Source organism: Ochotona curzoniae, unplaced genomic scaffold (genome assembly GCF_017591425.1).
Source record: "Ochotona curzoniae isolate NIBS_2020 unplaced genomic scaffold, NIBS_Ocur_1.0 scaffold_2476, whole genome shotgun sequence".
Taxonomy (NCBI): domain Eukaryota; kingdom Metazoa; phylum Chordata; class Mammalia; order Lagomorpha; family Ochotonidae; genus Ochotona; species Ochotona curzoniae.
Genome location: NW_024467095.1, coordinates 2,315,770 through 2,338,731, shown reverse-complemented (window position 1 = coordinate 2,338,731; position 22,962 = coordinate 2,315,770). Strand labels below are relative to the sequence as shown.

The following is a 22,962-nucleotide window of genomic DNA, read 5'->3' as shown; positions in this document are numbered from 1 at the left end:
TTACCCAGGATCACAGGGTGCTAAGTCCTTAATTATCCCGGCCGCAGTCATCTACCCAATGGGACGTACTGCTGCCTGATCTCATTCATCAATCAACTAATATAAGGACCATTTCATTGGCGCCCAAGATGACTTAGAGTTTTATGGTAATATAAACGTTTTGATAACCAACCCGTATTTCCTTAGGATTCCCCCAAGAGCTCTCAGGCAGCTCCACAAGAAGTTACCTCCATTTCACAAAGACACAGAGTTCAGTATCTCCACAGATTCTCAGTTCTAGTTATAGTGTCTGGGTATCACTTTGGTCTAGTGCTATCTGCTTTCAAAGTTCATCAATCCTTTTAAATCCAGGGGGCTTCAAGCTCATTAACAAATCAAAAGTATTACATCTCAACATACAGTTTTCTACTTGTGTTTTTTGTTATTTTTAAAACACTGGGGCTGGTGTTGTGGGCCAGTGGCTTAACTAACCCATTGCAACATCAACTTCATTTAACAGAGCCTTGGCGCAAGTCCCAGCTGCTCCACTTCTCATCCAGCTTCCTGCTAACATACCTGGGAAGGTAGCAGATGAGAACTCAACTCCTTAGGCCCGTGACACAGTTATGGGAGACCAGAGTGAGTGCCTAACTCTTGGTTTCTGCCTGGCCAGGCACAGGCTGTTATAGAAAAAAATAAATCCCCTCTTTCTATCCTTCCCTGTTATGTTGTGTTCCAAACAAATGGATTTTCAGAGAAATATTTATTTAAAACTTACCAATGAGGTTTAATTACCTATATTTATGGAAGTCAGGAAGTTTAGTTCACTTCTCGTGCTTGTTTAACAGCCACATATTTAGATCTTTATCTTATTGCATATGCCCTAACCCCATTAAGATAATTTGTTTATATAAAACATTCTAGGAATGTTAATTAGCAATTTATCCATGAATACACATGATTATTTTTAAGTTTAGTAATAATACACAGGGATCTTATCTGTAATTATATCTGAGTATTTTCTTTTTCTCAGAAAAACTAGGTAAAATGCATTTGGAAAATGTTGGAAAACATTTCATTCCATTACTCTCATTTTTCAGATTTTGCTTAAATATTTTACGACTAATTTCTTCTCCTTGCACGGGCAAGAAATACATCATCACATGTATTACCCTATTTCTTGACATACTGTGCGATTGGAGAAATTTTACACTGCTGAAATAACATTGCATTCTCTTCCTTATTACATTATTTTCCTGAAATTCCTAAAATTTCTCTATTTCTGTGTTGCCCTTGGATTTACTTTTAAGACATACTGTCATATTTCCACTTTTTACACAAATTTAAAACCTTGAATAATTTTGTGTAAACATCAAAGGGGGGATTTGAGAGGACTGAGCTGATCTACATGAACTTTTGCCTTTTTTCAGGCATTTGCCATATTATTTACAAAAACTTCTCATCCAACCTGAAAAGGGCTTAAAAAATAATTTTCTCAAAACAAGCCCAGCAGCAGGTAGCAAATATCCATTTCAAAGCTAGGCCTGACTCATGCCAAACTGTGACCCATTCACTAGGAATAAGCAAATGACTGAATGACTGAATAGTAGATGCAATGCCTTTTGGGTAAAATATAAATGTGTCTGAAACCTATCCACTAAAATGTTTACTAGCTAAATAAACAAATCGGTGGATAAAGCTCAATATACAGCAGCTCATTTACTTGCCCACCAAAAAGAACATCTTCAAATAAACATTTAGGAAGCACACACTATTAGGAAAACGTTTCAGCAGCAATATGGCTTTTACGGAATTACTCTTCTCAATTTCAATAGTCTTAATGCACAAGCAATTTGCTTGAAGTCTACATTACAGACTTGGATTTCAAGCTGAGGAATCTGATGATCTGGAAACAGAAAATTAAGGATCTGAAATATTGTTAAATAAATAGATGGAACTGAAATTAGCCTCTTAGGACTTTAAATGCTTCCACACAAAGTCCAAGAAGCAGAAATAAGAATAATGTTTCCTACCGCCAAATATTGCCTCAATTCCTAATTTAACTTCTGCCATTTGATCTAATGTCGCATCAAAGCATATGGGCTCTCCACACGTGAAGAGCTGCGCTAATCTAAGCAGATGCATCACACAGGCAAGGACACACTCCAAGCAAGCTTGTGTTTCCTTCACACCGTATTTCTCATACCTACAGCCACTTGGGGAATCTGTCTACATCCATTTCATGATTTTTTAAAAACCTTCAAACTATTCTCTTGTCAACCTTTCTTCCCCACTACTATTCCATAAGGACTTCCAAAAGACAGCTTTTATTGAAAGTTCAAAACCTATCAAACTTCTCTAATGCCGGGTATATAACTGATTCTTTTAAGTTGTGAATTGCTGGCTGGCTGAGTTTTTCCCTGAAGCAGATTCAGTATTGGTAAGAAATCATTTTCTGTTACACTCTGCTTTCTTGCCTGTGCATCTGCAGCATGCTAGAGACCCCAACGTAGAACTCGCAAACCATCTTTGAGATACTTTCATGTGCGTGTCTATCACCCAGTCTCTGGATCACTCAGGGTTTCAGAAGGAACCCAATTCAATTCAGAGGATTCAGACAGGGTTAAGGAAAGGGTCAAAAACCAAGTGCTAGATGGAGATAAGGAACAAACAAGAGGGGGCAGTACCGAAAGAGCAGGACTGGAGAGGAGCTCACACTACTGTTGAAGAGATGAGAAGTCTCATGTTCTCATGAGCCCAACAGAAGAGGGGCATGAAATAAGGCAGGCTGGAAAACACACCACTATGGTGAGGACCAAGTGAACGTGGAGCAGACAGATCTCAACCTCTTACTCTTCAAGCCTTCCATCAGCCCAATCCAAGATTAAGGAGAAGCAGGAGAGAAGGCGGGTCACACAGTCAATGGGGAGCTCTTTCCCGAGGTACAGAGAGCAGACAGGATATGGAACAGGGGAGGTTTGCACAGCCGGAGCCAAGCTCTGGCCTTCTGGGAGGTATAGGCGAGGTCAACTGCAATGTGAGCAAGCACTACAGAGCTCTGTCCATGAGACATTCTGAGTGTCACTTATTCAAGACTCGGTTTTCTTACCTTTACTACAAGAGTTAAGATTAAGCTCACAAAACCAAACAAATGAAAGCACAGGTGTATAAACATTCCAGCACAACAAGCATGAAATGGATAACCCCTGTTATGGACCAAATACAAATTACATCTGTGTGGGTGGCTGTATTCCTGTAGTCTCTTATAAAACTTCTCTCATAGAAAAACAATGAATTAATTGACAACAAGAATGAGTGAGGGTTAGTAGTCACCTTTGCTGCTCACCTGCATCCCCGTCACCTGGCCTTAGAAATCCTGGCAGGACATCTTTGGGACTTGGCAGGCCGACTATTTTATTTACACTAGTGCCTTGGATGCTATTCCTACCCTTCTCCTCAGTAACAGACGGTGCCCCGGACAGCAGTGACATCTGAAGCCCCAAGGGAGAAGGGTCAGCACAAATTTTAATTTTGCTTTTGGTTTGGAGCTTTAAGTACACAAACAGATTTTTTTATTCTCCTGTCAGTTTGCATCTAGCTTCTTATCTGACATGTTTTAATGCTTTATGTATTTGGACTGACCCAGAAACTTTTAGCCTCGGGTTTTTGCTTATTTTGCTCTATGTCTAATTCAACTTCCTTGCTTAAAAAAAAAAAAAAGCAAAAAGGAAACATAAAAACTATTCTAGCTATCATTTCCATATCACTAAAGGGGTAAGGAAGAGGGCATTCTGCTCTTTTTGAATTTCTTCATATTATGAAATGTTTTCATCTGATACTTTAAATAAGAGAAAACCAAGATACTAAGGATAACCTTCGGATAATTTGACTCAGTTAAAAAATAAACCTGAAGATAAGAGAACATTTAAAATGTTACATTGCATTCATTGGCAAAGAACAAGATTCTAGACTAATCTGTGCTTCTGGAGTAAACACCAATACAGATACATATGCATAAGTGCATAATATATGCATTAAGATTTATTCATACAAGGTCAAGTGTCTATACTGGAAACAGCTTTATCCTCATGAATTCTGTGTCCCGGGAATTTCTATCACAAGACATCCTCTGGAAGTTTGCTGAGGACACATTTGGGGCCATCAAAATGTCCTCCTCAGGCATCCCACAGAGTAAATGCATCTGTCCCGAAGTCTATAAAATACTATCCTCATTACCGAGACACCATCAGCCTCCACACTATTTGTAATTTCCTTGTGTCCTGGGGCAGCCTTCAAAGGTCAAAGAAAACACTCAAGTCTGTGTCTATAAGATAATTAGATCAAAATAGAATGCGAGGCTGGCCTCAAGAATCTATTTCTAATGTGAGTCAGTCACAGGACAATGAAAACTACAATTCACGCTCCAGCCTTCTCCTTGGTCAAGGGGAGAATGACCAGACAGAGTCCGAACTCAAGGCTGATTCCGGATCGCCCTCCAAAAGGCACATTTCTGACTGTCCTCCATCTAGAACCCCAGAACAAGACCCAGGGAACATGCAGAGGGATCATCTAAATGTTCGGATTAAATCCACTGCTCAGATTCTCCTTCTGCATAGCCTTGAATTTTTTTCTCAATTTATAAAAATATTGATTCTTCAACTCTACAACTGGTAAGCAGACTATTCAAACACAATGAAGTTTTACTTTGATGCCAAAGGACTACAGACATGTCCTACAAATGTCATTCACAGATCAAATTAACAGAAATTCATTGTGATGATAGAGATACACAGGTTTTCTGCCTCTGCTTTTCTTTGGCCCTTAGGCAAGTTATTTATTCCAAATGATTCCAGTTTTTCAGGATGTAAAAGATTTGGAATAAAAAAATATTGTTTAACATCTCTTTCAACTCTACAAAAAGCTATTATTTGATATACCAAGGAGGATCAAAATATAATTTTGTGAATTACAGACCTAAAATTCAGATAACAATGCATTCTGGGTGGATCTAAAGCAATCAAATGTATGTTCAAACATTGTTTAACACCAGAAAAGGACTCAGCCAGAACCCTGACAAGCTGAGCAACGTAATTATCACAGACAGATCAAAGTCTTCAACCCAGTCTCCTATGTACAACAGCACTGTTGATACGTTCCACACCTACACACTAGATACAGATCTAAAAACTGGGCTTCAAAAATGGATAGGTAGACAATCTCTGCGCATAGAAAGATGACTTTCTGCTAACTATATTTTCTAAAATAGATACATTGAAATATATATCCAATTAAAAATCAAATCAGAACAGAGACAATGCAGATAGTTCAGCAACAAAGATTAAGGCTCAGGAGTAGTTAATAGAATTCATATATAATTGTCACAAGACCCTAAGCAGTAGTAAAACAAGCTCCAGTTCCTCTTTTTTAGTGCCCTAGGGATTTGTTAAAATCAGCATTTTCATGAGCATTGGTTAACAATATGATAAAAATCATTTACTGAGTCTAAGTTTAAACCAAAGCATAAAAGTACATTTAAAATGAATGAGCTATGGGGAATTTTCCCACAGTCACTGAGCTGTGGACTAATCCAAGGAGGGAGAGCAAGCGAGCTTAAGCTAGGACAGGGCACAGCAAGAAGCCAGGATCTCCATTCCAGTCTCCCACAATGGATGTCAAGGGTTCAAGCACCTGGGAGATCTTCCCCTGCCTTCCCAGACACATCAGCGTGAAGCAAAACCCAAGGAAGAGCAGCCAGGGCTTGAACCTACACTGAATATCAGAATAGCTTTGCAAGTGGCAGCTTAATCCTCTATACCACAATACTGACCTCATACACTTTAATAAACTAATATCATATGTTCTCTGTCATAAGGCAACCTTCATGCAAAATATAGGAACAATACCTCTATCAATACTATTTTGCTGCAACTGATGGGTTTTAATACTTTTTATTTTCATTCCTTCAAAATATTTTCTTTTATTAAATTCAGTGTACACACAGGCAAAGGAACACAAGAGGCAGCCAAGTTGTGAAGGATTCCATACCTTTTCCTCTCATTAGACTGCATTTTCACAAGCAAATAAGACCCTAGTCCACTTCTGAGCATTTTCAGCATCTCCTTGGGTACTCAAAATTTCACAATAATAGAAACACAGGTCAGGTGCCACAGGTGACCCCCAGTGTGAAATCACTGAAATTTTCAAAAACCTCAGCAGAGGAATTCACAGCACATTTTATATGAACAGTGATGTCAAAAGGATAACACAGAAGGAGCTAATGAGAAAAACCATAGGATAAACAGACTTCATTAGAAGGCTTATAAATCTATTCCTGTTTATAATTTATTCATGCAGCAATATAAATGAAAAGTCACTCAACATACCTCTTTCAAGGAAAAAATTGAATTCATGTAATCAAAATGATCTAGAAATATATTTTAATAGCCTTAGGTAATATCTCCTCATTCCCAAATACACAAATTTATAGGTAGTTTCCTTTAAAATATGTAAGGTGTAAAACTGAACCTTGGGTATTTATCTGCTTTGCTGAGTGGCAATGACTTAACATACTTGATGACAGGAAAAGTTCAAAAGAACGGAGAGCTGTATTTTGGGAGAGCATAGAAGCATCATTCAGGAAATACATATCCCCCCACCCAAAAGAGAAGTGGACTCATCCAAATGCTGTGGAGATGGCAGGACCAGGGCCTGATCCATGGTCCCTCCAGGCGGCTCTAAGTGAAAGTTTGCAAAGGAGAACCTGAAAGGGAGGTACAGTCACCTTGAAATCACTCCAGAAGAGGCCGGTGATGTGAGAATCAGAGATAGATAAGATTCTGCACAAATGGAAAGGGGAGAATATGTTATTTCTAAATACATAGTTTTTTTTTTTCCTGGAGACTTCCACGAAGTGAATTGACTCTTGCAATACTCCTACCATGATCACCATACCACTGAACTACTCTAAGAGCAGCCAAGAGCTAGCGTTCAGTTACGAAGGGACCAGGGAAACAAAGCGTTGGATGTTTGCGAGTGAGAGGAGTTGGCAATGCACCATGTTGGTACCGCACTCTTCAAGCAAATCTTCCTCTTGCTCTTTGTATCAGTACTATCATTATCACCACCACCTTCATCCCCATCTCCCATCATCACCCAGATCTCCTGTCTGCACTCCTCCCAAGTACACATGGAAATTATTAGGAACCAGAAGAACACATTGTTTGCCCATGTTCATAACCATGAGTCCTCAAAGGTCATTTAAACATTTAATCAAACCTGCAGGCCTCCCGGGAGCAGTGTGAGTCAGGGAGTTGGCAGAGCATACTGAAGCTGGGCTTCGTGTCAGACTTAGGGACGGGGAGATGGATCCCACCAAGAAAGCAGGAGCAGGGATACCTTCCGCCATGAGGCAACGGAGGAAAAAATGAACAGTTTCCTGGACTTTATACCAATGAATGAAACCCCTGTGGAAAGCATCATGCCAGAATTCCCAGGATGCTGACCTCGAATTGAAATAGAAAATAACATCACTTCAAAAGGCTGGGTGGGATCCTAAACCATCATGAATTGCTGGGTTTTCTACTTCAGATCTGCTACTCTGACAACCGCTTTCACAGGTATACGCAAAAGAAAGCTTCACTTTCGTAACAGTGAATTAGACCAATTGCGCTCCTCAGGGTGCTGGGCTTGACGCTGGCAGACAGCCCACATTCTGCTCTTGGGCTGTGGGCACTGTTCCTTCCACAGCTATCAGCCTACTTCAGACCTATGCCTTGCCTCTGATTAGGGACCAAGAAAAGATCAGAGCAAAGCCTTCTGTGTGCTGCTAATAAGCCTATTTAGAAGCAATGAGAAAGATTCGTTGTGCACCAATAAAAGCCTCCAAGAGTTCCACTGAATCAGTAAAATGAAATGTTTCTGTGCACCCCATGTCCTCATTTTACATCCATCTGAGGGGTGAGGCTCAGCAAAACACTGGGCAGAATGACCTCTACTGTTTCCTTCCTTCAGTGCTGGCGAGTCAGGCCGGAATTTTACTTAAATTCCGACTGTTTCCTGAGCCCGGCTTCACTTTAGACTATGTCACTGCGCACTGCTGAGCTGGCTTATTCGGAGGCGTGGATCTGTCGGCCAAGGCTTGAACACGGCTCCCACCTCACAGCTCGTCCAGTGTTGCCTATTTTCTTTCTCTAGGAGAGCTGGGTAGCAGACAGAAGTACAGCATATCGCATATCCTCACTTCCAGCAGCAAGCTAGGGTACACTTTGGTCTGCGTTAAACCATGAACAAAATGGGAATTCTGTCCGGCATCAGTGTCCTTCATGAAAGATACTAATCACTTTAACAAATGAGAAGGTCATTGTGGTCACAGAAATGCAAGCTTAAGAACCTACAGCTAAAAGGTGCTAAATAGGTCAGTGGTTCGTGGGAAGATTAGGTAGGCAGATGACGTCACCTTTTCAGAAAAATACCAAACCCTTTCCCAACAAACAGCCACATGCCATGTTAACTCACCAATGGGCAGGTTGATACAGAGGTATGCACCAGTTCAAGAACAATCAAAGCTCTAGATTTGACTTTAAGGTTTTAGCCATGGTACATTTTATTAACTTGAGAGAACCAGAGCAACTTAGCGACTTCAGTGAAAGCTAGGCACACTGATTACTTTCAAACCTGAAAGCAGGAAAGATTAGAATTCAGTAAGAATCCTTAGAGGTCAAGTTTCCTGCCCAGGATCACATAGCTGGGCTGCAGAGTTTGAGCACCAGCCACACTGAGTACTTTACTGAGACATGGAAAGCAAGAGTGACATCTTGGTCCTCTTACGTCTTATGATCTGGTTGATAAAAACACCAGAGTACTGGACAGGTCTTCACTCGTAATGCCAAGGAAAATGCTTGGCCGGATTAGTATCTATTAGGTGATAAGAAGCATACTTCTACCAACTATACATATTATTTTGATTAACTAAAGGCAATGCTGTTTTAAAGGCACCCAAAAGCAAGATATTTTGACAAACTAGGTAACATTCTCTAAGACTGCCATGTTTTATCATCCTGCAGCTCATGTAGAAATATCTCAATGAAATATTACTTAAGGGCTGTTATTTCATTATAAATTTTATAAATCAAATCCCATTTTACATTTGCTCACTAGCAGGCCATATTTTAAAAATCGGTGGTGACTACTGAATATAAACTGTTTCTGTACTGAAAGCATTCACCTCCTGATTTGACAAGTTTAACTTTCACACAAAAATAATTTTTCACTTTTCACAACTTTTTAAAAAGTGAAGCATGTTTATGACCTATTAAAGAAATAATTTGCATTTAATTATAACATGTTATAGGATACTTTCAATGGCATCCACTTTAACTGTAATATGAACAGTTGTCTCCAAGATAAAATCCAGAGGTCCTAAGACGTCAACAGGGGCTGAGATGCTTCCAGCTCTTCTACCCTGCAACCTGCAGCAGGCTTTCTGTGCTTCAGATCCAGGCACTGATCACAGAGATTACATAACCACAGGAACAGGAGGAGCGTCCCACTACCTCCTACAGTACCCACACCCACCGAAGAGTGGCAACAGACCATCACATCCACTTAATTGACTAGAACTGTGTTATACGCTACCCTCAACCAATCACAGCCAGGCACATCAAGCTTGCCAAAAGCAGGCTAGAGCAATGAAAATTAGCAGATTGATATTGGGCTTATGAATATACACTAAACAAAATTGTTCCACAGGTTTGTCAGCCTAGATTTCCACTAATATGATTTATATTGCAATTACATGTGAACTAATTAAAATTAAATAAAACTCAAAATTCAATGTCCCAGTTAGCTGTAGCTGTATCTCAGGTGATCAAATGCCATATAAGGCTAGTAGCTATGCTACTGGACAATGTAAGTCTAGAAAATCTCCAACATAAAAAGCTCTATTGGACAATGCAGGCTTGGAAGAATGAGAGATTGTTTTAGAAAAATGGGCTATCACACCTTCTCTATTTTCTAGGAAGCAAGCAATAAACTTTTAAAAATACTGTTTTTTATTTTGATGATGTTTACGTAGTTGGTTAAAGTGGAAAGGGTTGAGGGTTAGGGGAAAGTGGTTGAAACCATTCTTGACAATTTTCTTTCTTCTTTCTGTATCTAGGGAAAGGGGAGATAAGGGGGGAAAAGCCATACCTAGCATCCCAACTGCCTCAGTAACCAGTGATGAGAACAGCCTGGAGTCATCCTAGGATCCCCAAGGTCGAGCATGCCCCAGGGTTCTGCTTAAGTGGGTTTGATAGTTCTGAAATGTTGTCTGTTGTCGATACTGCCACTTGCAGAGTTTGAATCTCCCAGATAGCTGCTGTTGATGCCTGGCTGGGGTAGTTAAGCAATTCGTTCTGTCCTACATTCTCTGCTATGGTATCAGATGTCCTCTGCAGGTCCCAAGGGACTACCGTATCCTCCATGTGCATCTGGATATGCCATCCCCTGTTCCATCTGAGCCACTGAGGAAGACCAGTTCTATCACATGCAATCCACTCAGCAAGGACAGTGGCCTTGTCAGTGGAAGTCCCCCAAAAGTCATTCCTAACCAGCAACATGCTCCTTGAGCCGTCCTCCCTCCCACCCTTGCCCTGATGAATCCATGGTCCCTGCACCTAGGAGCACATGGGGCACCAGGCACCAACTGACGCTCGTGCAGGCCAGCCCAGACTGGGCTGGGGGCCTGTGGTGCCAAATTCTCCACCCCCATATCTTAAAAATAAATTAAATTTAAAAACAGAATAGGCAACTATGCCACAACACTGGTATAGTGAATACAAATTTGTCATTAACCAGGGCCAGGATGCCCACCAGCTATTGGCTGCTTCTCTCCCAGCTTTGTAACACTTGTCTGTGTAAAAGGCAACCTGTGCCTTTGCCTACAGATGGGAAGCAATAAACTTTGTAAACATGCATGTGTAATGTTACTGACAGTTCTTGAAGCAAATATTCTCAGGTAAGTGTGGACTCCAAGCTGCCAGCTACAGATAGGAAAGCTTGAGTAAAGAGGAAGTAGCTCATATTCTTGCCAAAAGGCTATAGCTGAGGTTTTAATCCCAGAATTCTTCCTATCACCCTGAATTAGTCTCCTTCTCAACATTATGCTTCCAAGATGAGGAAGGTGACAAAACTGGGCTTCATTTCTCATAGCCTCAAACACCAAAATAACCCACCCCATGGTGACAGACCTTCCTTCCATTCCAATGTTAAGATACTAGAAGGAACCTGCTGGTTCACGCTGGGTCAAGTATCCAGTTGCAGACTGATCAGGTTTAGCTATAGCAATATTACTGTGATAATCAGGAAAGCAGATCAGGGACATTCCACCCATGAATACCTAAGAGAACTTTATGAGACATAGAAATTCCCAAGTCCTTTCCTTCAACGTTTCTGCTAAATACCTAGCGTCTTAAAACTGTCTCAGGACTCTAATTTATTCTCTACACAAACTCGATCTATCTGGCCAGCCTCTTCTACACACCAGTCCTGAGACAGTTTTAAGACTCTCTACAGCAAGACTTCTTTTCTATCAGACTCATACAACCAAGCAAGTTCTGCCCCAGTCACCTGCAGCTGTAGATATTACTGGCTACTTAAATCCAACATAGTCTACTAGACTGTCAACAAGAGCAGAGCTATTTGGCTATCATAATTAACTGCAACAACCACGAAAGGCCAAGCATATTGTGAATTCTGAGGATACAAGTCTTGCCTGTTAGAAAAATGAAGTAGTTAGCAATTAAGTTCCTAACAATCATCTTTTCCATAAACATGCACTCTTCAAGAGGATATATTTAACATGTATAGAAAGAATAATTAAACATGACTACAAAAAAAAACCCAGACTATCCAGGAGGTTTTGTTCATTATTCACGAATATTTCTCAGACTTTGTTTCTCCTTTGATCTATTGTACGCAATCTCATGCAGCTTGATAGTAATTTTCTTTAGATGCACTCCTACAAGTGTGTTGGAATTCTTTTGTTTCACTGAATCATAATACATCATTTTCTCAAATTTCTTATGTTGAAAGAAAATCCCAAAGTAGAACATCCCAGAAAAGAAGTATTTCTTTTCCAATATAGTTTTCTTGTAGTTATAGGATTTGGGCTATGAGGAAGAAATACCAAATTTTCCCAGTCTTGAGCCATCTGTACCTGCATAATCTTTCAATTGGTTCTCTCAGTTCACCTTTAATACTTGCTCCATGAACAATTTCTAACCTTCATAATTCCTTTTCTCATTCTCGCTACTGTTTTTTCTCAATAACTGAGCCTCAAAATGCTTAAACATGACTTGTTTTGCCTATGTTCTCTTTCCTATTTCTGAGCCCTTCTGGTAATATTCCAGTGATCCATTCATCCAGACACATTCAACTTCCAATCAACCCAGTAAATGCCAAAGACTTTCACAGGCTTTGCAGAAATGGGTTTTTAGACTCCCAGATCCATTTCTACTTCATAAGTTGACATTTTCTGGTTTCCAGCTATCATCTGAAAAATGTGAGTTTATTTACCCTTGATGTTTACTCTGCCTGCTTCCACAATTCCAGTAATATTAGTGTTCTCAGTAAGAGCATCACCGGATCGCCCCTCCTGTCCAGGTGAAGGGAGCTTAACAAGCAGATACTTGCCTTAGGTGGCCATTCGGGAAAGCATTAAGGTCACTACACCTGGGAACATAGTGGGGCGAGTCAGTATATGCTGCGGCAAGCCTTAGGAGCAGGGCCAGGTCAAGGAAAGAGCATCATCCAACCAGGTTTTAATCCTACCACCACATTCAGGCCGATATAGACAATACTCCTAGGCCAAACAGCTTTCAATCTGCTTTTCTGAAAAGTGAAACAACAGGAGCAAAATGACCCCTACGTACATCACCAAGTCCTTTATTTTCTCTGCGTTCATGACCAATCAGATCATTCTTACACTTTTCTGAACATGTTTGGTTTCCAAATTACTAAAGAATTTACTTCGTAGATTTTTAAATACACAGGTGCATCTGTATACATTTCCCTAAGTAATTAAGCTTCCCACTTTCACATTTCCTAGTGAGAAAACATACATACACTATTGATTTTATACTTTGCTATCTATTTGCTAAAGATCACATATAAAGCACAGGAGGCTACTGATTGCATATTCCTGAATTAGAACATTTATATTTAAGGTCTTATTTAAATGATCTTAAGATATCTTGAGCTTATCAGTCATCTTTAGCACCCCCTGTACATTTATTCTGCTAAGTAAGCTTCAGGTGCTGCTGCTATAAACTTACTCTCAAATTGCCTATGTTACACAAAGTGGCCTAGCATTCCCTGTCATGTATGTCACCTAGGAACTGGCCAGAAAAGCAGCTTGCCTCACCCAGCCTTACACAATCTGAATGTGCACTTCAGCAAGGCACACAGGTGGTTTCTGCATACATTGAAATGCTTTATGCATTTCTTCAAAGGAATGAACCAATGAATGAATGAATTGTAATTTAATAAGGCAAACTGCCATAATTCAGTGATACTGAATTTGAAAGCTGTTTATACAAGTTTACAGCTGGTATTTTCCTCTTTTTCCTTAATACAAAGGGTAAGGAGCAGGCATCTGGATGAAAAGGCTTCTGCTATTCAATCACAAAGTACCAAAGGGCAAACAAACAAAACAATCACTTCTCACTATTTGGCAAACATTTCGAAATAAGTCAATAGCAAAATAAGTTAAGGATATAAATGTCAAAGGGAAATTCAAATGCAGCTGTAAGATTAACACTGATTTTCAACATTCTACTTCTGTTTTCTGGTTGCAATATCTAGCAAACGATGGAATAATCTTCATTTTATACCCTAGCTCTTCTCCCTGAAGTCCAGTGCTTCTGCTGTCGGTAGCTGTTCTTGTCATCTCAGATGCAGCCACCGAAATTCAATACAGAATCTCATCAGTGTCATCAATAAATATTTCTGGGATTTCTGTGGCTTTTCTTTTTTAAGCTATATTTATTTGAAAGAATGCAGAAGAGTAAGAGGGAGAGAGAGGAACCTTCTGTGAGTCCACATCAGGGGTGAACCCAGTCATTCCAGATCCCAGAACTTCTCCTGGATCTTGCACGTGAGCGGCCAGGACCAAGCACTGGAGTCACATGTTGCTTCCATCAGCACAATCCACAACGCAGGGTCAGAAGCAGAGTGCAGTCTTGAACCCAGGCACTCCAACACAGAATGCAGGTGTTCCGAGCTGTGCCTCTACCGCTGTGCCGGATGCCCAGCCCATTTGCCAGTTCAGTTGCCAGGAGCATGCCATGGCCACCTCAGACTGCTAATGTAAAAACAATTTCCCCGACATCTGTACTCTAGGCACAGAGACAAATGGGCATGGCAGAACACATTTTCACTCAAAGATTATCTTGATTTCCTTTCATTCTGAATCACCAAACCAAATTGTGTAAATCCATCCCCCTTGCTCACTTGTCAATTCATTCCTATGGTCTCCATGAGTGCAAGGTGACTGTAAATGGGGAAGCTTCCATCTTTCTCAGCCTCTCAAAACAATTTGGGGAGTACAGAGAGCTAGTTACACCTGAAAAGTTATCTAGTTATCTAGCACTAAAAAACAAACTGACAGGCCCTTCAGGAAGCTAATTATTGAACCTGCTATTTGGTTCCCTGACAGAATTGCTTGTTTGTGGGAAGAAGCATTTGTGCACTGCGTTTTCCATTACCACCATTTCTATCATCATAAATAAGAATCAATAGACCATTCCATGGAGCATATGCTCCCTGCCATTTAGTATCTGAGTGTCAGCTGTGTGCAGGGCATGCAGCAGGGCCCCAAGCTCCTGGCTGAACCCAGCAGACAGGGAGAGCGCTTTGCTCAGAGTGTGCTGGAGCCTCCAAGAAAATGGAACAAAACACTATTTTGGTGCAACAAACTCTCGACATATGTGCAGTTTTGCCATAATGGGCATTTTTTTAAATCTTTTGGAAGACCCCATTATGTATAGATTTAAAATTTTTTTCACCCAAATGAACTTCCAATAATTTTAGTTTCCATGAAATAAAATTCCCTCCTCCAAGACTTTATCAACTGCACAAGGGCAAAACAAGTCTGTTTTGTGTGTCCATAATATTAACATAAAATGCTAAAATCTTACAGTATTTCTTTGGATACAGAATGCTACGGAAGGGTAAAGGCAGGGATGGGGGGAGAGAGGAAATGAGAGTGTGCAACAGGAATGAACACAACTGGGGAAAGGGGAGCGAGAATGTGGGATGGAGGGAGATGACAAAGAGAGGGAGAGAGAAGAAGGGAGGTATGGAGAGAAGAGGAGGAGGAAAGAAAGGGAGAGAGGGACAGAAAGAGGGAGGGAGAAAAACGGAGGGGGAGGAAGGGGGAGGGATGGAGAAGGAGGAAAACAGGGAGAGAGAGAGTGAAGTAAAGAGGAAGGAGAAAGGAGAGGTAAGGAGAGAGGACACGGAAGGAGAAAGGGGCACAGGGAAGGAGGAAGGAGAAAGAGATAGGAAAAAAAAAATCAAACCCCATGGATTTACTCAACTGTCTGAAAGAGCCAGAGCTGGTCTAGGCCAAACCAGGAGCCCAGAACTCCAACAGGGTCTTTCACATGGGTGGCAGGCCCCAGGTACTACAGTTACAACCTGCTGTACCCCCTCCACTCCCAAAATGCAGGATCATCAGAAAGCTGGGCCAGAGCAGAGACTCAAATCCAGGGTGTGGGTGTGTGCTGCATGGTTAAGACACAGCTTGAGGCACTGCGTCCCACATCAGAGTGCCTGGGTCCAAGTCCTGTCCCATTGCCCTCCTGCTAACACAGACCTGGGAGGTGAAGGTGCCACCTTAAGCAGCTGGGACCCTGCCATGCACACAGGACACCTGACTGGTTCTTAAAGGATATAGAAAAAAATGCTTATTGCTTTAATGAAAAGATGCTGTTTTCATGGTTGAGAAATGAAGGCAAAGACAATGTGAGGTAAGAGGAAGTCAGCCTTTGAGAAGCGAACAGTTCAAGGTTACACATTCAGGCCCCTGCAATAATCACTATCAGATCCTCCATCAAGAAAGCAGGAAATCCCAAAGACAGTCCTTAGGAAAGCCAAAGCAATCCCTCTGGGAAGCCAAGTTCTCCACTGCCAGTGAGTCTTGCTGAAGCAATTCCATGCAGGACTGAACAGTTAGGAAGTATCTGTGGGAATGCAAGGACAGCAGAAGGAAGAGGAAGCCACAGAACACCAGTGGGAAAACAGGTGCATGCCAAATGCAGACAGGGTGCTTCCTGCCGTCAGCAGGGAGTCAGTGCTGGGAGCAGAAAGGCATTAAGGCTGAGCAGAAGGGAGGGAGAAGAGAGGTCAGATAAAGTGACAGCCATCACCACAGATAACAAGCAAGAGTCCTTTCTTCTTGAGAGAAAAAGAATTTTAAGTAGGATTAAGTAGTAGCAGCTTTCAGAACTCAACAGCTCTCAGAGGCAATAATCACTACATAAACAGCTAAGTGTATGGTAAGAACTACCTCACTTGGAATGTGGCCAGCAAATCTGAAGTTAGCAGTAATTTCACATCTTCCTGAAAGCTTTCCAAAGATGCTAAGGGGAGAAATCCTCTCAGAAATCTGTCTGAACTGAGTTAATTTAAGGAAAAGGATGCACCACACTGCTTGAGGATGTTCTGAAAATCCATAAGACAGAAGCCCCCTCCTACCGCGAAGTACTGTTAACCAGGTAACTACTGTAAAGCCCCCAACGGAAGTAAATAATTACATCCACAGATTACTATCATCAAGTGCAAAATTGTGTTCAACATACTCCTGTAATTCAGACATTAAGGTCGACATGCAGAAAACAGGGTGCTTTCAGAGAATCCTCATTGTATTGCGCATACTGTAAGTGGTTAAACCATGAACTTTGCAAGGCCAACTGTTAAGCTACTTCTCCAATCTGGAAGCATTCACTACTGACGGATGTCGGACATGCCGGGCAGTTTTCTTCATAGGTATATTTGACCACTTAAGTGTGAGATTCCTTAACTCTCCTTTCAATGCCAGCTTTCAAAAGTAACTGCTTTTTAAAAACGGAAAACATTTCATTATTTATTTGTTTTCTCCCCAGAGACAAGTTATTTCGGTCTAATCCACACTCGAGTTTGCATGAAAATCTGCTTTCTGACCCAGTTCCCTAAGGGTGCATTTGCCCTAGCACTTGGAGTAAACACTATTTTCATTGCATTAGAAACAGTTTTAATTGGACAAATGGTTACAATTACAGTAACACCCAAATAAAGCAAAGGAATCTGAAGCAGACATTCTACTGAATCCGGATTGTACAGCAAGCCAGTGCGATGTTTTTGCCTGAAAGAAGTACCCCACATATTGTCTCTGCAGAAACAGGAAGTTACAGGCGTTAACATACTAGGAAATAGAAGTTTGAAGACACCAGTCAGTCCGAACAAAATCTCTTCCAAAGTTATGTGATTGGCTAATGACATTTTCTATCAGTCTTATTACATATTTCAGAGTTTATATAAATTTTGCTAGCTGAAATTTTCATTAATAAAAACATAACCCAACAATTATGAATTTTTAGAGGAATAACGTTCTTAACTTTGAATTAACCGTCATGTAACCTTGGTGAAAAGCTTGTTACTGTGTGTACAGCTCCTCAGACCCTTGTACAGAACGGCCTCTCCTACAAGCTGAGCCCTCGCATTACACACTTGACCACCAAATCCTACTCTGAGCCTCCTTTGTGATGTCCTTTCCCCCACACTAACACGCTCTCACCCAGTGCTTCCTGTTACCCAACACCTGCCCTGCAAAGCTTTGGAATTTGCAACTTGAACGTAAAGCCATACCTTTTCCAGCCTTTGTGTCCAAGCCTAGCGTTTCGTACCGGAGCTTTGCACTCTGGTTATGTACGCATCTGTTTGCATTGTTCCCACAGTGACCTTGCACTGTAACATACGCACAGCTCCCAAAGCCTCAACAGTTTCCATTGAGATGCCACTTGTGGCTTGACCTCTCTTCTCTTTGAACACTTGCTGAGACATGTCGTAAACTGAGTAAGTCTTTTCTCCTGATTCTTATACTCTAGTGTTTCTCCTGTCCACCTCTTCCACTACTGTTCTGTTTCAAGGTCTCACAGATTGGGTCTTAATCACACTTCCTTTTACCTTAGCCACACCCCACTGCAGCATACCCACTAAGGCACCTACAGTCTTCCCTTGCCTCTCTTCCCAGTCCACCTTACTCACTTCCCTTTCTGGAGCCTTCCATCATCATTCCTCATCTTCTCTCAATCTTTAATGCCAATTGCATATATGCTCTTATCTTCCAAGTTCCTCTCTAGGACCCCATCATTTGAATTTTTAATGAACTCTTTGTAGGGTTCCAACCTTATGCTGCCACCTGCTGGGCAGTTCATTGTGGTCATCTGAGGAACATCCACCTCCACTCTTGTCTGTGAAATAATTTAACCAGCACTCTTCTAGTCCCCTTGCCATGGATTTAGCATTCAGAACCCACATCATTTGCCCTCCCTGCTGAAATACCACTCTCTTAATAGGTAATATAAACATTACATCATGGAGCATGCATAATATGTCCCAACACCAGCCTCTCCTATTTACACCAAGTCTGCTCACCAGCACAACTACTGGGTAAATCATGATCTGCCTCAACCTTTTTCCTGAACTCCAATTCCCCTCACAAAAATCTTTTTGAAATACGTATCTCTGCAACTTTCTAGAGGAAATAAGTCTATCCTACAGATAGTATCTTCCTCAACTCTGGATTCCCTGGTACTCAACCCTAGAACATGCCAATTACCGGACTAACAACTTTTTCTCTCTCGAGACTCACCCCAAATACCACCGCCTTGCCAAAGCATGGTTGGACCACACAATCCATTGCACTCTCCCTCCCATTCGTGTCCATCTGAACACATACTCTCTTGTGTTTTTCCCCAGCACTTTCAGCAACTGTAAGGATCTGTACAATTCTATGCCTACTTTTTCTAACACCTGCTCCCTAACACTAGAATGCAAGGTCTTTATCATGGCCTTGTCTTACTCCAGCTTCCTGCGTGCCAGCAGGGGTGGCACACATCTTCACTCTCCTCTGTAGATCTGCATTTCTGATAAGTTATCTTTTATGTGTAACATTATGGCCTAGTCTCCAACAAAGTGAGATAGAGTGAAAATAAAGCAAACCAAAATATGGAAGGTGAAGCAGGCCTCCCACAAATGATTTATTACACATTCAGGTTTTACAGTTTTTGGTGTAGAGGACTTAGGCATGCTTGATAAAATTCTATTGCTTTATGTTTTTGACCCTACTATAAGGCATATTCTTCCAAAATTCATTTCTTCCAAAATTCAATTTCTTCGTTAATTTCTAATATCTATTAAAATGAATCTATTAAACTTGTATATCTGATCATGCTAAATAGAATATTGGGTTGTAAGTAGGCAATTTAGTTTTAATTCTTAAGTTGTTTGTGTGTACACAATCATGTTAGTTTGAAATAAGCACAGTTTCATTCTCACGTGCAAAACCATTATTATTAAGTACAAGCTACAGAAAGTGAGGCAGCAAAACTGACTTCTCTGGGGCAGCTGCTACATTAGGATGGAAAATCCCAGTACTGCAGTAGGGATGGATGGAAATTTTAAAACACTCCTTTAAAGCAACTTTAAATCTGTCATCCTCACTACATCTTAAACTCTAGGAAAGCAAGACAATTGTCTATATTGCATCAAAACTAATAGAGCGCCTTCCCAAAGTAGACAGTCAATGTTACTTATTCAAAGATGAAATAGCACAGTGCTACATACATGGTATACATAAAATAATCACTTGTTGGCCAACTGCAAGAATCAATGAGCAAACCTAAATCTATTCAGTCATCTGCAAAGCTGAAAAATGGCACAAAATAACAAGAGAATAAAAATTATCCACAGCGTGATTCATTCGGAAAACGTTTTGCAACGCTAAGACAAATGCTCGATGGAAACCACTGAAGCGAGTACCTGTGCATTTCTTTAGATGACTGTTTCTTTTTCCATGGGATCCTAACTTGCATCCAAAATTCTCCTCCCAAAATTCTGCAAACCACACATTTCGTCGATTATTGGCAAGAGTTCGGCTTCTAAAGTATCGATCAAACCCTATTTTGAAGAAAAAGCATTATTTTAATATTCTTTCAAAATAAAAAACTAAGTATCATAGTCACTTTTGATTATAAGCATTGCATAAAAACGATATTTACATAGATTACAAATGAACGAGAGCCTGCGGCCAGCAATAAAGATCCTCTACAGCAAAAGGCGAGGAGGAATAGTGAACACTCACTCTGGGGAGAAACACAACAGGTGACACGCTTACAACATCTCCCGTCCTACATCGCTCAGCACATGCCCCAGTGACCTCATGGGGAATCCTGAGTATTCAGACTCCCAACTCAGCTTTCTCTAATTCATTCCTTCTTTCTCTTAAAATGAATTAACATCTTTCTTATGGTTCTACAAACCTCAAAGTTTGTCTTCTATATGCTACATTTTCAATTAATTTAATAGGGTAAAACACTAATATGATCTTGTGGAGTCAGAGGTCATCAATAAAACATGCGTGCGTCTTCTCAGATAAGCATCAGGGTGAAGGGAGAGTGCCAGACTCCAAAGGGTAATGCTAATGGTTGGAACTGCACTCACTGTCATGATCACTGGAAAATGTATTTGGAAGGCAAACTGTCGTTAATAAATGCAAAGATTGAGTCAGTCTTGAAAGTGTCAGTCTAGCTTGGTAATTCTTGTTTATAAATCAAGCCATTTCATTTCAAGAATGCAAAAACTATCGTATCTGTCCACAATAAAATGCACATTCACAATGCAATTACTGTTATGGTGGAGATATCCAAGATTACAGTTCTCAGTAGGAAAACAGCTGTGTATTCTAAAATGTAGCAATATCACAAATGTATGACACATCTGCGCTGTTTTATACACATGTCATATATACACACATCGGTTTGACAGACACATGTACACAGACTTCTGTTTACTGTGTTGGGTTAGGTAGTGACTGTCATGAAAATCCTACCAACAGAGCAAAGCTTCCATCCAGACTCATCAATAACAGATGTCTTTCATCATGTTCCGATCCTCTGCTTCGGAGTCTTTGCTGCTTAGTTTTTATTCAACTGGAAAGAAACAAGTTCTCTGTGGTGCATCCTTACCATCAATTGATGCTCTTTTGGGCAAAATTGTCACAGCCCCTTCTGCAATCTCCTCCTGCTGGTAAACTGGGGCTATTTTGGACCCCCAACTATCCGAGCCAATCCAGAGAAAATGACCACTTTGGTTTAATTTTTTTGCTGCTTCTAAGATCCTCCTACAGAAATAAAAACAAGTTCAGTATATACAATTACCAAGGAACACCTTAATTATGAATGCTACAAGACCAGCTTTATAAAGTTATCTATGCTCAGGTCCATGCACAACCATTAGTCAATCATTCTAACTGGCTGAATCGTACTGTCTTCGAGAGCAACTCCAGCCCATGTTCATTAGCCTTGTCCTTAATCCCATTCCAATCATTCTATCATCTTCATTTGTCTAGCCTCATTCAGTGCCAGGCTTTAGTCTATTCAGTCATTTCAGACTTAGAAATCGGACGGCTGGACGGCAGACAGTGATCTCAGTCACACAAGCAAAGTGTGCTGCCTGGGAGACATCATTAGATGCAACACTGAACATGAAACGTGCTGAGAAGGGTGTGATCAGAGTGAGCCTACAGAAAACACAACAGCCAGTACCTGATGTCGTCCTCGTTGGCAAACATAATCACCGCTCGAGCATTAGGCGTCTCCAGCAGGCGTTTGATAATTTTTTCAAATTCCCCAGGTTTTGGTTCACGTGGGATTTTCTGGGATTGAGCAATACAAACACCACCTATTGAAAAATAAAAGTGATTCAGAAACTATTTAACTAAAAAATTGAGATTAACCATTTATAAAAGCACATGATTCAGGATGGATCCTCTTTCTCAAAAAAATACTATCATCCTCACTCGACAAAAAGAAATCCTGCTTGTTTTCATTACAACATATGCATAAAAAAATGTCAGTTATGGAACAATGCGTGGATTTGCATTTTAGATTTTCCAAAATTAAAGGTTATTTTAGTGAAAGTACGAAGAACAAGCAAAATTGTATAACTATGTAAGTCAAGGAAAGGAACTCCTATGATTAATTTAACATAAAGGAGAAGTAATTGAATTAATTAAATATATGAGTATCTTAGATTGGACTTCTAGTAAGCAATAAGTTCCTTCTACTTTTATTAGTAGACCTTCTTTAATTTCATTTTATAGCTAATAGTATTGCTGCAGGATTCTCATGCATCAATGTAACGACGTGTTGTTGCGAGACAAGAAGTCTTCAATATTATTTGAGGCCCAGGCACATCCCCGAGATGCCAGCCGTTAGCTGACATGTGCTTCCATTTTGGTAATCAAAATGATAGAACTCTTATCTTACTAGCATCAGGCGGAGAAAGTAGAGATCTTCTAAGGAGAATGAAGAAGCCAAGGAGAAAAGTTTAGACAAAATCTCAGTACGCTGCTGTGGTAGGAGGGGAAGGAAGGGGTTTCCACAATTGCAGTGGAACTCACACATCAGGCTCTGGCACCAGAACGCAGTATTAGCAGTAAGCTCCCATTGCATGAAGGCTAAAACAGTCTGCTTTGAGTCGGTGGAGAACTGAATCCCCATTTCTAGCTTCACTTTGGGAAGCAAAGGCATTTTCACTTCCAATTGGCAATGCCTCAGCCACCACATTATTGCCAGATGCCACTGTCTGCTGTGTTTGTTTGGGGTTGACTCTTGCAGATTCTAAGCCAGGAGATACAGTACTGCCCAGGAGACAAGCATTCTAATAAATGATGGACTATGT

At 40.7% G+C, this 22,962-nt stretch overlaps 1 protein-coding gene across 3 annotated transcripts in view; it reads right to left on the bottom strand.

Annotated features, from left to right (window-relative positions):
* Window positions 1–22,962, bottom strand: part of GRM8 (glutamate metabotropic receptor 8) — a 565,201-nt gene that overhangs the window by 261,635 nt on the left and 280,604 nt on the right. For all 3 annotated transcript variants that reach the window (XM_041001985.1, XM_041001987.1, XM_041001986.1), the window contains 3 exons: window positions 21,825–21,960; window positions 21,246–21,400; window positions 20,041–20,178 (listed from right to left, as the gene is read on the bottom strand). In XM_041001985.1, coding sequence (XP_040857919.1) covers window positions 20,041–20,178; window positions 21,246–21,400; window positions 21,825–21,960 — 429 coding nt within the window. The remainder of the gene's footprint in view (window positions 1–20,040; window positions 20,179–21,245; window positions 21,401–21,824; window positions 21,961–22,962) is intronic.